This window comes from Gekko japonicus, unplaced genomic scaffold (genome assembly GCF_001447785.1).
Source record: "Gekko japonicus isolate JY-2015 unplaced genomic scaffold, Gekko_japonicus_V1.1 scaffold1352, whole genome shotgun sequence".
Taxonomy (NCBI): Eukaryota; Metazoa; Chordata; class Lepidosauria; order Squamata; family Gekkonidae; genus Gekko; species Gekko japonicus.
Genome location: NW_015168691.1, coordinates 91,231 through 108,061, shown reverse-complemented (window position 1 = coordinate 108,061; position 16,831 = coordinate 91,231). Strand labels below are relative to the sequence as shown.

The 16,831-nt window shown below is 49.1% G+C and overlaps 1 protein-coding gene across 1 annotated transcript in view; it reads right to left on the bottom strand.

Moving 5' to 3' along the window:
* LOC107114037 (protein TMEPAI-like) overlaps positions 1 to 16,831 on the bottom strand; it is a 112,864-nt gene that overhangs the window by 17,528 nt on the left and 78,505 nt on the right. Inside the window, 2 exon segments of the mRNA XM_015415457.1 lie at positions 679 to 760; positions 762 to 822. Of these exon segments, the coding sequence (XP_015270943.1) occupies positions 679 to 760; positions 762 to 822 (143 nt within the window).

The window sequence follows — 16,831 nt, the reverse complement described above, 5'->3', positions numbered from 1 at the left end:
TGGGGTGGGTGGGTGGGAACTGGTGGTGCACTGACATCACAGTACCAGTTTCGGTACAAAGCTGGAAGTGATGTCACCACGTCAGGGTGACACTCTAGGATCCCAGGAAATCTCCAGCCACCACCTGCAGGTTGGGAACCCTAGCCCTACACCAAACAGAGGTGGGAAGGCTATCAAAAATAGTGTTGCCAGGTCCCTTACCTGCTTTTAGCTGGGGGAGAGCTCCGGCTCCAGGACTTTTCATGCGCACTGCAATAGCGTCACCCAGAAGTGACATCATCACGCTAGGCGCGTCACCGGGGACGCTCTAGCATTCGTCCTGAAAACTCTATGATATCATAGAGTTTTCAGGACGAATGCTTAGAGTGTCCCCCCCGGCAACATGCCCAGTGCAATGACATCACCTCCGGGTGACGTCATCGCACCAGGCATGTCGGCTCGATCTGGACACTTGGGGGCAGGGTTCCTCCTGCCGGCTGGATCCGGGCTGGCGGGTCAGCAGCCCTTTGAGCAGGCAAACCCCCTCCCCACCGGGGGACCTGGCAGCCCTAATCAAAGATCAGAATTTTTTGCCACTTCTAATGTTGTAGAAGCAGTCAGTAAGCAGCCTGTAAACAGTGAATGATTTGAAGAGGGTTTGGGGGCAGTGCCACCCCAAAAAGAGACTGGACTACTTACTGATGATAGGTTCTCCTCTCTCCTCCGCCCTTGGCTGTGCCGATTGATGAAGGACCGCGCAGAGAGCTTGTAGTGGTTCAGTGACCACCACCATCACCATCATCACCACCACGATTATGATTATCTGTACAAACTCCAACTCGGCTGCAAGAGCAAGAGAAGAGGACGTCACCCAATTTTGAATGATCCAGGTAAGAAAAGGCACTCAACAGAATTCTACGGCAAAGCTTCTAGGCAAAGCAAAGGGAGGTACGTCAACGCAGCGCTTTGAATGGGAGGTGCAGCTGTCCAAACCCACAGAGCCGTCCAGGTACCCAGGCTACGGAATGTAGATACAAGACAAACAGCCAGCAAGGCTTGTAAACTAGCCAGGTGGACAACTCTACTCTGACAAGCTCCTCAGTTACTAATAATAACCTGTCAAAGTCCTAAAACTAAATAACCTGTTGAAACTAAATTATTTATTTATTTATTTTTAAATTTATATCCCGCCCTCCCCGAAGGCTCAGGGCGGCTCACAAGGGGCATAAATGCCGAAGTTAAAACAATAAAACAACACAAAACAGTATAAAACACAACAAATACAATTCACTAAAAATTCCTTCCACGGTGCTCCAAGGATATTTAACTATAGATTCAAGATGGGGTTCCAAGATAACTTATGCTAAGCAACAACAGTGATGATAATAATATACAGTAACACCAATATACGTCCCTACAGCGCTGTCATATGCCAGGAACGTAAATATGTCAGGCTAAGCAGCACCTGAGCGATATCAACTGGACACCCCCACGCAGTTCCCAGGTAAGGGTCTCCTTCTTTGGAGGTTTCCAAACGGAGGCTAGATGGCCATCTGACAGCAATGCTGATTATGTGAACTTAGGCAGATCATGAGAAAGGAGAGCAGGAAGGGGGTGCATTAGTGTTTAGTTCTTGTGGCCCTTTCTTACACACTCAGGGAAATGCCAGTCGCCACTTTGGGGTCAGGAAGCGATTTTTTCTCCAGGCCAGTTTGACAGCAACCTGCCACCACGGTACAAGGACTGTCACTATGGGGCTGAAGGTAAGTGATGGCAGCCATTTTGTGGCTGGCTGAGTTTCCCGCGGCAGCCATTTTGTGGCTGCACCCACCACGCCGTGTCAGAATTCCAAAGGTCCATGCAGGCTCAAAAAGTTTGGGGACCCCCGATCTAGGCTTCCTCTGTTACAGGTAGCACATGTTGGCCCTTCAGCTGACCAAGGTTCACTGGACTGATGGGAGCTGTTCAGCCAGACTGGATTTGCACATTCAAATATCTCATTGCACATTAGTTCAGCAAAATAGGTTATCCAGTTGCCATCGCAGGCAAAGCGATACTGTTACACTAGAACAGCTTCGATCTTCTGCTTGGTGTCCCCTAATGTGCTCTTGGCTTTTACTTTGATTCCCCAACCAAGTACTGAACAGACTTGCTCAACGGGCCTTGCCCCGTGGGGTGCCTCCTGTCCTAGACCTGAGCCCTCAACAGAAGGAGGAAGCATTTCAAGCATTCCCCCAAACCAGCTTTTAGGAGGAGGAGGAAGAAGAGTAGTAGTAGTAGGAGATTGGATATGTACCCTGTCCTTCACTACCTGAAGGAGTCTCAGAGTGGTTTATAATCCCTTTCCCTCCCCCTCCCCACAACAGACACCCTGTGAGGTAGGTAGTGCTGAGAGAGCTCTTTCAAGAACTGTCCTTGAGAGAACAGCTCTGAAAGAACTTGTGACTGACCCAAGGTCACACCAGCAGCCGCATGTGGAGGAGTGGGGAATCATACCCGGTTCTCCCAGATTACAGTCTGCGCTCTTAACCACTAAACCGAACTACACCAATATACGTCGTGTCAACATCCAGCTTGTGTCAACATCCAGACTTCCTCTCTCAGGGAAATGTCTGTCAACCCCAAAGAAGTCTTCTACACCATGCCCTATGAGCCCCGCAGCCCCCACGCCGTCCCAACCAGCAGCCGTCCCCCTCCAGTCACAAACCCTTCCTTGTGTGCCCAGCAAAACCACTGAATGACACACAGCTGATTAATACCAAAGTCTCGCCCTTCCCTCGGAAAGGGGGAGGGGAAGCAAAACAAAACAAAACCAAAAAAAAAAAAAAAACCCCACTCAGGCTTTTCTTAACCTTCCCCGATTCCAAGCCATTCCCAGTGGCATCCGCATACCAGACTTCCAGACGTAATTTAATTCAGGGCTCCGCTCAGCCAGCTGGCAGCGGTAGCTTGAATGGCTGGAGCTGGCACCAGAGTGCATTGCAATAAAAAGGGGAGGGGGAGGGATGCAAACCACCGAAGTTGAACAAGAAAGCAACAACCGGCTACTAGTTAAGCTCGGTTTAGCTGGAGGAGATAGAGATGTCCAGCGGGTAAGGCCACTGTGATCAGGAGGATACAGTTTCACAATCACTTCAGGAGTGCGGCGTGGATTGAGAAGGCGAGGATCTGACCCCACAGACATAACCCCCTGTCGTTTGATGGAGATTAGGACGTCCCGAGATTTGAGTCCAGTAGCACCTTAGAGACCAATACATTTCTCGGGGTATGAGCTTTCAAGAATCAAAGCTCGAAAGGGGCTCTCGAGAGCTCAAACCGTGAAAATTTTGTTGGTCTCTGAGGTGCGGCTGGACTCAAATCTAGCCGTTCTACGGAGACCAACATGGCCGCCCTCCAAAACTGTTACATTCCCAAGCGGCTCTTGCTCTGAGAGGATCTGTTCGGCAAGCAGACGTCTCAAACCCCACTCCGGCGAAACTCTCGCCTGTCTGGAGGCCAAGAGATTAACGCTGCCAAACGCAGAGGCTCACCTCAGGCAGAGGGCGGTGCGGGCTCCCCTCGTGGGCGCTATTAAGCCAGGCTCAGGGGGCTTTGCTGGGAAACGGCCAAGGTTGCAATCTGGAGGCAGGCAGGGTTTAGCCGCGGAAACCGTAACTGTGGCACAGAAGAGTCTTCATCGGCACGAGTGTTCGTTGGCACTGCTGTCTTACAGATGGACTGGGAGGGGAGAGCTGTGAAGGGGTGTGTGTTGTGGTACATTGTAGGCTATCATTGGTACATAGCCATGGGGGACAGCGTGTAGTTCACATGGCACAAACGTGCATATTTTTTGGACCTTCGGTGGAGTGATTCAGACTGGTTGTGTGACAGAGGACACCTGAAAAGCACCATACCACTTTTTTCTCAGCACTATCTTATGAAAAGATAACAGCCCTGTTCAGATGTCAGAGCGAGCGCACACTCATCCTTCGGGTTACCATTTGCCTGCTTCCAGCAGGGGATTCCCTGGTGCTGCTGATGTTTGTGGCAGAAGGGGGTGTGGGAAGGGAACCCAAAGTGATATAACTTTCAGCTTATGTTCTAGGAATCCTCCCCCCATCTCTATGGCTTTTGCCATAGATTTGGGGGAATTCCTAGAGAGTCACCCAGAAGTGACATCACTTCCAGGTTAGATGCGACCCTCCCTAGGCCCTGCTCCAGAAATCTCCCAAGGGCTGTGGACAGCAACCCTGCTCATCCTGCATATATGTGCATACATCTGTTTGTAAGAAACAGCCAATGTGAATTTACAAACGAAATCAGTGCCAGTGTGGGGTTTAAATCACACATTCAGTTTGTACATGTGTTGAGTGTAACATGTGAATGACTCAACACTACAATAAAGGGGGAAAAACCCATGTCCACACTGTACATGGATTGTATGTGCATTTGCTGTAACTTGCGAATAAGGACAGTCTATTGCTACCACAGCTACACAACTAACAAACCAGTTCAAGTCAATATGCAACATTCAGTGGCTCCCCTGACCCGTTTGCCTCTCTGACAAGAAGCCTGCAAGGTTTTCCTTCTGGGAAAAATTGCTCCCAGAAACGGCACTGATTTAGCACCTGAAACGTTCCCGTGAAGCATTTCAGTTAGCACCTTTATTAGCATTCCATGACATCACAGCATCTTAACCAATGGCTCTCTCTGTGTGTGTGGGGAGTTTGATGGTGTATACCAAATATTTGGGTTTCCCAAGGACATAAGAAGTGCCCTGCTGCATCAGACCAGGGGTCCATCTAGTCCAGCATCCTGTTGTCACACAGTGGCCAACCAGTTCCCTCGGAGGTCAGGGCATAGAGGCCCAGACCTTCCCCTGATGTTGACCCCTGGCTCTGGGGTTCGGAAGGTTAGTGTTTCTGAACACAGGAGGTTCCCTTTAACCACCTCAGTGGCTAGTAGTCACTGACAGACCTATCCTCCGTGAACTTGTCTAATCCCCTTTGAAAGCTGTTTACTCCTGTGGCCATCACTGCATCTTCTGGCAGCAAATGCCACATTTTAATCACTCTCTGTGCAAAGAAGTATTTCCCTTTGTCCGTCCTGAATCTACTGCCCATCAGCTTCAGTGGATTCCCTCAAGTTTTAGTATTTTGGGAGAGGGAGAGAAAGTTCCCTTTGTTGACTCTCTCCACCCCATGCGCAATTTTACAAACCTCTATCATGTCCCCCCCCCTTAGTCGTCTCTTTTCTAAACTGAAAAGTCCCAGATTCTTGAGCCTTTTCTCAGGGTTGCCAGACCCTCACTGGGGGGTGGAGAACCCCCACTCCGGGGCCCCTACCCCCAGTGCCAATCAGCTGGCTAGTAGGGGACTTACTGGCGGCAAAAGGAGGCCTAGACCTTTGTCGCCAGCTACACAGTAAAGTCACTTCCGGTGCGCACTGGAAGGGACGTGATCACGTTGCCGATAATGCAAGGACTCTCAGGTATTTGGGTAAACAGGCATAAAAAGGACTTCTACCGTAGAGTTTTTTGACCAAATGCCAGAGTATCCCCGTGTCACCATCAATGTGATGGCACTTCTGGTGCACGCTGGAAGTGATGTCAGCCTTGGGCTGTCCTTGCTCCTGTTAAGTCTCCCCACTCCTGGCTGGTTGCCAGGGGCTACCCTGAAGGTTCTCCAACCTGCTCATCATCTTGGTTGCCCTCTTCTCTACTTTTTCCAGTTCTGCAATGTCCTTTTTGAGACGCGGTGACCAGAACTGCACCTAGTATTCCAGACGAGGCTGCGCCATTGATCTAACAGGAACACCGAACACAATTCCCTAAGAGATTTGATGGAACAGTTCTCCTTGGACCCTAGGACATGGAGTGACCTTCCCTAGCCATTGGGTTCAAAGCTGGAATGCGAGGCAGTCAAAATCCTGGTAACTTGGTCCTCCTGCCTTTAAGCAAAGGGAACACTTTCTGGAATAGAGGAAGAACTCAAAGAGAAATTGGCAAGGTAAGGGAGGGGTGAGAACACTTAAGAGAAGGCATCAAATGCCACTCAGCAATGCTAACTATTTTTATCCACACTATGAACAGAGGAAAAGCCATGGAAACCAATTTTTTTTGTTGTTGCAAAAATCTGCTCTCAGCTACCACAGTTTGCAGTCAAGAAGCAAGAAGGTCCGTCCTCACACAGAGGACAACGCAGCACTAACTTGGGTAAGAGGTGGAGGGGGTAGGGAGAGAATTAGTGGAGAGATTTCCTCCTGGCATCTCGAGAGGGTGAAGTGCCAATGAAAGCCCATAAATGCCAAGCGAGTGGAAGGGCCGCCAGTTACTCAAGCACAGAGGCCTCTCCATGGCGGGAAGCTACGGGGCCAGCCCTGGGATGGGCCTCGGAATTACATTTCCCGAGTCTCTTCCCACGGCACCCCAAAGAACTCCAATAACTATGAACCAGGTTGTTGTAAAAAAATTATTTGCTTGTCTAACTTTGCATTAGTTATTTTGGTTTTAACATATTCCCTCATCTGGCCTGTCATACACATGCAGGGTTGCCAGCTCCAGTTTGGGAAATACCTGGAGATTTGGGGGGGTGGAGCCTGGGGTAGGTGGGTTTTGGGGAGGGGAGGGACTTCAGCAGGGTACAACGCCATGGAGCTCACACGCCAAAGCAGCCATTTTTCTCCAGGAGGACTGATCTTGGTCGCCTGGAGGGCACTTGTAATCCCAGGAGATCTCCAGCCACCCCCTGGAGGTTGGCAACCATATAAATATAGATGACTCTCTCTCTCCCCCCCCCATCGCATCAAATTACTTCTTTCATTTGCACAATTTAACGCCAACCCACTTTACACACCATCAAGCACCGCAGAGCCGCTTATGTTTAAAACAATATTGGGAATGCGTAAATAACTCCTGTGACATATTCCAGAAGGCAGGCATCCGTCCCATAAAACTTCACTCGCATACACATGCTCTCGTGAATCCCAAACTGAAACAGAATGAAAGCTCTACGCAAGATCAAAATTCAGCCTTAAAACTTTTCTCCAAAAGGGCAAAGGCATAAGCCACAGCTTTGTACGCGGAAGGTAGCCCCATGTTCAGTCTCTGGCACCTCATATTAAACTATTACAAGTACCATGGGGCCTAAGGTTGTCAACTCTGGGTTAGGAAGTACCTGGAGATTTTGGGGGTGAAGCCTGAGAAAGCTGGGGTTGGGGGGGGGTGGACTTCATTGGGGTATAATGCCATAGAGTCCACCTTCCAAAGCAGCCATTTTCTCCAAGTGAACTGATCTCTATCACGGTCTCTCCCCCCCAAAATCATAAGTCACAGCAGGCAACCATGGCACAGATAGACCAGTGCTGATTTAAGCTCATTTCTCGTTACAGTGAATGCACGTACCTCCGGCATGTATGTGCATGCATCTATTTGTAAGAAAGATCTGATGCACATTCACTTTGCCACTGAAACCTGGAACCAGTACCTGGAGAAATGAGGGGTTTGTATCACATGTTCAGCTAAAGCACAGTTCACAAGTTATCGTGAAAGCCTGTACAATCCTTGTACGGTATACAGAGAATCACTCAATGCATGTATTAAAAAAAATGCAGGGTACACCGCACACAGATCGTACTAGAGTTCCCTATAACTTGTGAACTGGCCTTTAGTCTGAGTCAGCTCCGGCTGGGAGGGGGTGGGGTAGAAATCCAATAAATAAATACATAAATAAATAAATAAAGCAACTCCATCTATTTTGCTGACCCAAAGTATGGGGCCTTGTTCTACCATGATAACCCTAAAGCATCTTTCTTCTAGCTGCCTAGAGGTTCACATACCATCTATGTGAAGATAAACGTTCCTCTGTAACTATCTAGTGTCTGGCCACTGAATTTTGTGTTCAAAGGCGGAAGATCTCACAGAGCACATTAAAAGTGCAATCCAAAACAGAATTACACCATTCCAGTCATAAAGAAGGGTGTAGGTCTGCTTAGGATCACACTGTTTAGCAAATATGTATGTGTTATGGTTGCCAGCTCCGGGTGGGAAATACCTGGAGATTTTGGGGGTGGAGCCGGAGGAGGGCGGGGTTTGGGGGCATAGAGTCTAACTTCCAAAGTGGCCATTTTCTCCAGGGGAGCTAATCTCTGTCACCTGGAGATCAGTTGGAATAGTGGGAGGTCTCCAGCCACCAGCTGGAGGTTGGCAACCATGGTATATGTGTACGGGGGGGGGGGTTTGTTACCAAACCCTGCTCTCCAGAAAGGCTGCAGCTGAAATATCAGGTTAGTACTCAGAAGAAACTACAGACTCCAAGTTTTAGTTTTTTTCAAGCAGCAATGTACGGAGGAAAACTGGCACAGACGTTGCTTCTCAGATATTTCTCTTGGTCCCCTCTTCCCTCGTGCCGGGCTAAGAGCCACAATCTCTGTGCACCACACATCGGCTACAAAAACACCAGCCACCAGCTGGAGGTTGGCAACCATGGTATATGTGTACGGGGGGGGGGGTTTGTTACCAAACCCTGCTCTCCAGAAAGGCTGCAGCTGAAATATCAGGTTAGTACTCAGAGGAATCTACAGACTCCAAGTTTTAGATTTTTTCAAGCAGCAACGTACGGAGGAAAACTGGCACAGACGTTGCTTCTCAGATATTTCTCTCGGTCCCCTCTTCCCTCGTGCCGGGGTGCTCACCCACGGCTAAGAGCCACAATCTCTGTGCACTATGCATCGGCTACAAAAACGGGGGTGTCCGTCGTTCGGTTTGCTACCACCGTCTCCGGAGTCTTTTCCCAATGAAAGATGCCAGCGAGAGACTTTGTAGGAGCCCAATTTTAGTGGGGGCTGAAGGACGCAGTGGGAAATTTGCCCAGCAACAGTCGCCACTTCCCACTCTCTCTGGCTTTTCAACGCTTTTACGCAAATGTGCTGCTCCCCATTGAGAGAGTATCATATAGTGCGCATATTGTTCCGCACATCTCCATATCCCTGCCACAGCCTCTCATTGGGGATTGTCTGGAAGGCCTGTAAATAAACAAGAGGCCTTTAAATCGCCTCACCGCCACCCCCCAAAAAGGGGAAGGAGGGAGAGAAAAAGGCAGAGCTTTCCTTTGTACTGTAATGAGATACATGTCCAAAACGTGGCCCCGCTGGCGTCAAGGTTGGAGGGGATGGAGTGGGGACGACAAAGCCCAGTCACACACAGGCCTCATTTGAATGTTGAGCCCCTTTCGGGGTGGGGAGGGGGGGGAGAGGGATATTCAAGGGCTCCCGTTCCTAACAAAAACCCTCCCCGCCTAGGCAGAGAGGCCGAGAGGCCACCAAACGCATTGCGTGCTGGGCCCTTTTGTTTCACCGCAGCCATGAGGGTTAAAGGTAACAGGAACCCAACTGGGGGATGGAGTGGGGGGGGGGAGAGGAGAGAACAGCCCCCTTGTCCTTGTGTTAACTGCCTTCGCCCTGGGTACGGTTGGCTGAGTCCTAGACAGCTATAAGCGCTCTGGCAGACAGACAGAGAGCCTCAAGGGTGGAGTTCAGGCAGGCAAATTTTTGGCAGTCATATCACGCACCAGCAGAGAGAGGCCATTCACCACTGTCTGCCTGATGGGGGAGTCTTGGGGGGGGGGGAGAGAAGCAGCAGAAGTTCACACAAGAGCCCCATGGATATATGGGTTGACTTCCCCTCCACCTTCTCTCTCTCTCTCAAGGAGCCCCATTTTATGGCAGACTGTCTGCCAGGGCAGGAAAGGCTTCCCACAGTCACTGTCTGTGCAAGTACAGACACACAGACGCACACAATATATGTATTATGTAGGGTGCCAGGTCCCCCCTGGCCACTAATGGGGGGGGGATAGGGTTGCCACATTTCCGTTGGGAAACTCCTGTAGATTTGGGGATGGAGCCTGGAGAGGACCGGGACCTCAGCGGGGTACAATGCCACAGAGTCCACCCTCCAAAGCATCCGTTTCCTCCAGGGGAACTGATCTCTGTAGTCTGGAGATGAGCTGTAATTCTGGGGGGTCCCCAGGTCCCACCTGGAGACTGGCATCCCTAGGTATGTATAAAGATGCATTGCAGAGTCTATGATTTGGGAAAAGCATACTCTCCTTCACCTTCAACAGAGAAAACTGTCAAGATCTGCAAAATGAGGCGCTCAAAGCAAGACAGAGATCCATCCCTGCCCGGCCAATGAAAAGCTCCTGCCATGTCCATTATTTTTATTACGTTTGTAATACTGCAAAATTTGATTTGACGCCACCTTCGGTGTCGTTTTGATCAGAAAAAGGCCATAAGTTTTATAAATCAGATAAATAAACCAATGTAATGCTGAAAAGAAAAAGGGGAAAAACAAACAAACAGACACAGCCTTTTGGGGAGAGAATATCTCATTTCAGAAGGATGCTTCCAGATTATGGGTCTTTCCAGTGTTTGTCGGTGTTAGTTGGGATAAGGATGATAAAAGATAAATGCATCAGATGAAAATAGATGCTAGTCGTTTGCAGTAAGTTAACGGGAGAGAGAACAAGCAGTAGGGAGCACTTCATTCTGTGGGATAGAGGCTGGCATTACTATGGCTGCCAACCTCCAGGTGGCACCTGGAGATCGCCTGCTATTACAATTGATCTCCAGATGACCAAGATCAGTTCCCCTGGAGAAAATGGCTGTGTTAAAAGGTGCACTGGACTCTAGCATTACACACCGCTGAGGGCCCCCCCAACCCCCCCTCCCCAGGCTCCACCCCCCAAATATCCAGGTAATTCCCAACCCAGAGCTGTCAACCCTAGGCATGACCCAGAACTGATTCAGAATGTTCCTTTTTCTATGAAAAAGTGCATAATTTAGCCACCACATACGTTTGTTTAATTCATTCATTTATATAGGGGAATTTTAAATTTAAACTATCAAATAATGATTTGCATTTCAAACTTCCGCACATACTCAAAAAAACCACAAGACCTGATGCTGAAGTTAATGTTCTACCAAGCCGACTCACTGACCAGAACAGAAGGATTTACAAATTAAATGAAAATTCCTTTGTTCAGTCGGCAGCCCTACAGTTCTTGGGAGAAGGCATCATTGGGGTTGCAATAGCCATACTTCATTCTAGAAAATACTGCTTTTCTAGGGTTGCCAAGTGGATTTTCTGCCGGAGCGGGGGGCTCCCGGCTGGCGTCCTGGGCGTGCTTGCGCGTGCCACATACATGTCACCCAGAAGTGACATGAGAAAACCATAGAGTTTTCCCTCGGATGGCCGTGGCCCCGCCCCCAGCGTGCCCCGCGTGGTCGCGTCACTTCCAGGTGATGCGCACGTTGGGGTGGAGTTCTCCCCGGGCCCCGATCCAGCGGCGGCAGGGAAATGGGCCTCTGGGGCGGGGGGTTTCCCCGCCCCCCGGGGGGACTTGGGAAGCCTATGCTTTTCCCACACTGCTGTATACATTGGTACAAGTGCTGGATTCAGCATTCAGAGAAAGTCTGAGATTATCAGCTTTTCTTTTTCACACACACACACACACACACACACAGAACCAGCATTGCCATGCTGTAACTAGGATCTGGGAGACACAGGTTCAAATCCCCACTCTGCTATGGAAGCGTGCCAGTCACACACTCTCAGCCTAACACTGTTAGGACAAATCCAGTTGGGGCAGCCATGTTGGTCTGAAACAGTAGAAGAAATTTCATGTGGAGGAGTGGGGGAATCAAACCAAGTTCTCCAGATTAGAGTCCGCTGCTCTTATCCAGTACACCAAACTGGCTCTCCTTGGGTTGGTCACTCTGTCAGCCTAACCTACCGCACAGGACTGTTGTTGTGAGGATAAAAAAATGAGAGAGAGAAGTGAGATATACAGATAGCCCAAGCTAGCCCAGTCTCGTCAGATCTCGGAAGCTAAGCAGGGTCAGCCCTGGCTAGTATTTGGCAGGGTGACCTCCAAGGAATACCAGGGTCATGATGCAGAGGCAGGCAATGGCAAGCCACCTCTGAAATGTCTCTTGCCTTGAACAAGTCTAGCTCCCCACCTAGTGGTGCATAACACTAAAAGAACTAGGACTTCTGGCTGCCAGACAATCTTAGGATCTCCTGGCTATTCTACACACAATGCCATACGATAATTATTATTAATTATTAGCAAGATATAAATATCTAAACAAACAAACCATTATTGTTACAGTACAGGGGATAGGCTAGTCCACTGAAGTTCAGTGTTCGGGGACAATCAGCTTCCATATGCAAAAGACCAGGTTGTCGCAGCAGTTGTGGTGTGGGCGGGACCCGGGCTTTGCCTTCTGATTGGTGGCGATATATGCTGAGGAGCAGTGCCATCAGCCATACACTAAGGGAGTGCATTTTAGAATTAGAACTTTGGCACCCACTATTCAATTATATATAAGGAGAGATATCTTTAGGAACTTGAAGAAATCTAAGGGGATAAATCAGCCAGGTCGGTCTGCTCGATTTGGGGATGCCTCCGAATTTCTGGTTAATATATCAATGCACAAGCGATACAAGCTCAAAGAAGAACGAAACCCCTTTGAGAGAACAGAGCTAAACTGCATCATTTATTATTCTGTTCACGTCTATTTATATTTTCTATATTAAAAAAAATCACCTCAACTCATTTTATATCTGGCTTCCCCTAATCATTGTCACTTTTCAATTAGAGGGGACCTCATTCCATTTTTCTCTGTAATTTTCCCCGGGGACGAGTGATGGATACGCCAAGCTTTACGAGACGGGCAAATGTGGCTTCGAAATGCAAAGTAAGGTCACACTAATTTAATTTAGCATAATTTTTTTTTTTTTTACTCCTGAATACATTTCAAAAGGCAGGTTCAGACACTGCGTCGAAGTGACACAACCTGATTCCTTTGTATATTCTGTCTAGACAAACACTGACACTCTGGGAATTTGGGCAGCCGGAACAGGGCGCAATGCATAGATTGCTTTGCAAATAAACATTTCCCCCTCTCCCTCGCACATTTCCCATAAGCCTAAGTTATCAGTTTTAAGAACTGAGTGAAAACATTCATCTATCACCGAGGGCTGCCAGCACTCATACCACGGCCTCTGGAGCCTCACAATAGCCAGTTTTCTTCAATTATGGCTGTAAACCTCAAACCACTTACTCCGGTGGGACTTTGTGAGGCTTTTTGCAGAATATTGCGGTTCCTGCCTTACTGTGCAGCGCTGCAATTGCAGTTTTGACAGCACGGCGGAAAGCCCAGAAAGTGGTTAGCTGTTTGTCGCACACGTAGACCACTGCAGATGCACATGTTGGTATGCACTTAAGCGAAACAGCCCAAGTTGACAAGAAATTCTAGCCTTCTTATGTTTTACTGAAACGAAGCAGCCCCCACCCGCATCCTGCTCAAAATTCCTATGTATGGGGCAAGTATCTTGTTACTCAACTTCAGCATTTAAGAACATAAGGAAGAGTCCTGCTGGATCAGTCAGTGGCCCGTCTAGTTCAGCATCCTGTCTCAGTTTGGTGTAGTGGTTAGGAGAGCGGACTCTAATCTGGGAGAACGGGGTTTGATTCCCCACTCCTCCACATGCAGCTGCTGGTGTGATCTTGGGTCAGTCACAAGTTCTTTCAGAGCTGTTCTCTCAGGAGCAGTCATTGCAAGAGCTCTCTCAGCCCCACCAACCTCACAGGGTGTCTGCTGTGGGGAGGGGAAGGGAAAGGAGATTGTAAGCCGCTCTGAGACTCCTTCGGGTAGTGAAGGGTGGGGTATAAATCCAATCTCCTCCTCCTCTTCTTCACGCAGTGGCCAACCAGTGGCTCAGTGGTAGAGCATCTGCTTGGCATGCAGAAGGTCCAAGGTTCAATCCCTGTCACCTCCAGTTAAAAGAACTGAGTGATATGTCATGTGAAAGGCCCCTACAGGAAGCCATAGAAAGCTGCTGCTAGAATGGCCAAGACTGACCTTGGTATGCCTCAGCATAAATGTAACTTCACTGTGAGGTTTCAATCAACAACTGGAGGAGAGACAAGCAGCCGCCACCGCCGCCGCCAGCCTTTAAATGACAGTATCAGTGCTGATCATTACCTTAACCCGTCAGATGGAAAACCACTGAACAGCTGCATTTAAAAAAAACACCGATGTTCAAACTCCAAAACGCGGGACAGCAAATTTTGACACTAGGTTTCGAAATCCAAAATTTCACATTTTACAAATTCAAAAGTCGGTCATCGTTTCAGTTCTGTGACCGAGCACACCTGCCCGTAGGTGTCTGCCACTGGAGAGCCAACGTGGTCTAGAGGACAGAGGGTGCGAATTAGACCAGGGAGCAGGGCCAGTTCCAGGCTGTGGGAAGCCCTAGGCAAAGAGTACCCAGGGATGCCCTCTGGCCACTACCAGGCCTCCTGCCCACCCACCCAGAACCGGGTTTGATTCCCCACTCCTCCACATGCAGCCTGCTGGTGTGACCTCGGGTCAGTCATAAGTTCTTTCAGAGCTGTTCTCTCAAGGGCAGTTCTCTCAGAGCTCTCTCAGCCCCACCTGCCTCACAGGGTGTCTGTTGTGGGGAGGGGAAGGGAAAGGAGTTTGTAAGCCACTCTGAGACTCCTTCGGGTAGTGAAGGGTGGGGTATAAATCCAATCTCTTCTCTCTCTGCTTCATCTGGAATGCCACTGCCCTGGCCACCAGGAACACTGCCGCTGTGTGCACTGCATGCTCCCTCTCAGAAGCTCTAGGCAGCCTATGCAGCTGGGAGCACATGCGACAAAGACTTTGCACACAGGGCAGGGGAAAGGTGTGAGTGCAGCTGTCAGAGGAGATTGTGAGGAGTGAGCAACAGTGGGCCCTGCCACGAGCCTTGGGCCCCAGCACCTGCCCCACTTCAGGGCATGCTGACACCAGCCCTGCCTGGGTGCCCCAAGTTCAAATCCTTACTGAGCCATGAAGATCCTCATGTGACCAAAGTTAATCGCTCCCTTTCAGCCAAGCCTACCTCAGGAAACTGGTGTGAGGAGAAAAGACAGCCTTTGTCTCAAAAGCTGCTTGGAGAAAGGGGGGGATACAAAAATAAAATAATAAACAAAACATGTTTGTGGCACACTGACGAATGTTTTCGTGCCAGACTCACCACAGGCAATCATGTAAGCGGCGATTTGTAAGCATGACTTTATGTGACCACACAACATTTCTAGACGTATCTAAGAGCCATTATTTATTTACTAAGTATATTTCTATCCCGCCCTTCCTTCGAGGAGTTCAGGGTGGCGCACAATGTGCTGTCCTCCTTCGTTTCTCCTCATAACAGACCTGTGAGCAATGTTCCCTCTAAGCTGTGGAGCCTTGTGAGCAAAAATTCTACTTTATGATCTCCTGGCATTAAAGTTGTGAGCGAGCAATTTGGCTACTGCATAAATTAGTTTGCTCTCGAGCCATCCTTCCTGAGCTAAGACAACAATGTGTGAGCCGGAGGCTAAAAAACTGTGAGCTAGCTCACACTAACTCAGCTTAGAGGGAACACTGCCTGTGAGGTAAGTTATGCTGTGAAAATGAAAGAGAGAAAGAGAGAATGACTGGCCGAAGGTTACCCACTGATTTTTTAATAGTGAGTGGGGATTTGAATCTAGGTCTCCCCAGCTCTAGTCAAACATTCTCCGCCAAGTTGCAGCCAACCTATGGTGACTCCATAGGGTTTTCAAGGCAAGAGATATTCACAGGTGGTTTACCACTACCTGCCCCTGCAGGTCTCCCATCCAGGGCCAACCCTGCTTAGCTTCCAAGATCTGATGAGATGAGGCTAGCCTCCGGGTCATCCAGGTTAATCAAACACTCCAGCCCAGAGGTATCGAACTCATTTGTTATGTGGGCTAGATCTGACATAAATGTCACTTTGTCGGGCCAGGCCATGTGTGCCATAAAACATAATCCTGGGTACCGGAGATATAAACTGTACAAAGGACAGCAGCTGGTAAGCTCCGAATTGGTGTATCCTCACTCCAAGGCCCCCATGGGCTGGGAGGGGGGTACAGAGGAAAACCCACATGGGTGGACTGGGCAGCCAGCAGTGCAGCACTGGGCAGACACCCCTACGTTGCTTGACTGCTGCAGACGAGGCTGTTCTGCCATGCTGAAGCCACAATCGCAGTGGCCTCCACCCACTCTCCCCTGAACAGTCTCCTGTTCCCTCCCTTACACTAGTTGCTCACGGGCCGTATAAGAGCCCTGGAAAACCAGATCCGGGCCCCAATGGCATTTTATCACTTCCAGGGGAAGCCATGACAGTTATCTCTAGGAATCGCCAAAACTCCCCTACAGAGTTTCCACTGATTCCTAGAGAGGCATGATGCTCCTTCTGGGTTTTTCCCAGAAGTGACATCATGCCATTGCTGATGGCTGGGTCCTGCCCCTCCCCCCAGTCTCCCACTGATTGCCAGCTGGGCATGACGACCCTAGGAAGAAAAATAGGATACGAATGAATGAATACATTGGATGGAGGCAAAGGAATAAGTCATTGGCTTTCAATCTCAGCAACCCACCTCTTAAATGCAAACAATGTACCTATTTCAGAAGGTTTCCATTTATTGCAAGACACTTTACAGAATACAAAGTTCTAGATATATGAATGACTACTGATCACTTAGCTTCCGGAAACAGAATGGCAATATGCCGCTTCTTTAACTAATAACTAAGATTGGTCTTCAGAGCGTTTCACAATAATTTTACAACAACCCTGTAAAATGAGTCAAGATTGGGAGTAAGCAGTGAAGTGGCTAAGTTTGTAGATGACACTAAGTTGTTCAGTGTGGTGAGAACCGGGGAGGACTGTGTGGACTTCCCAAAGGATCTGTTAGGGCTGGGCAAATGGACATCAATGTGGCAAATGAGGGTCAACATGGGCAAGTGCAATGTAATGCACACT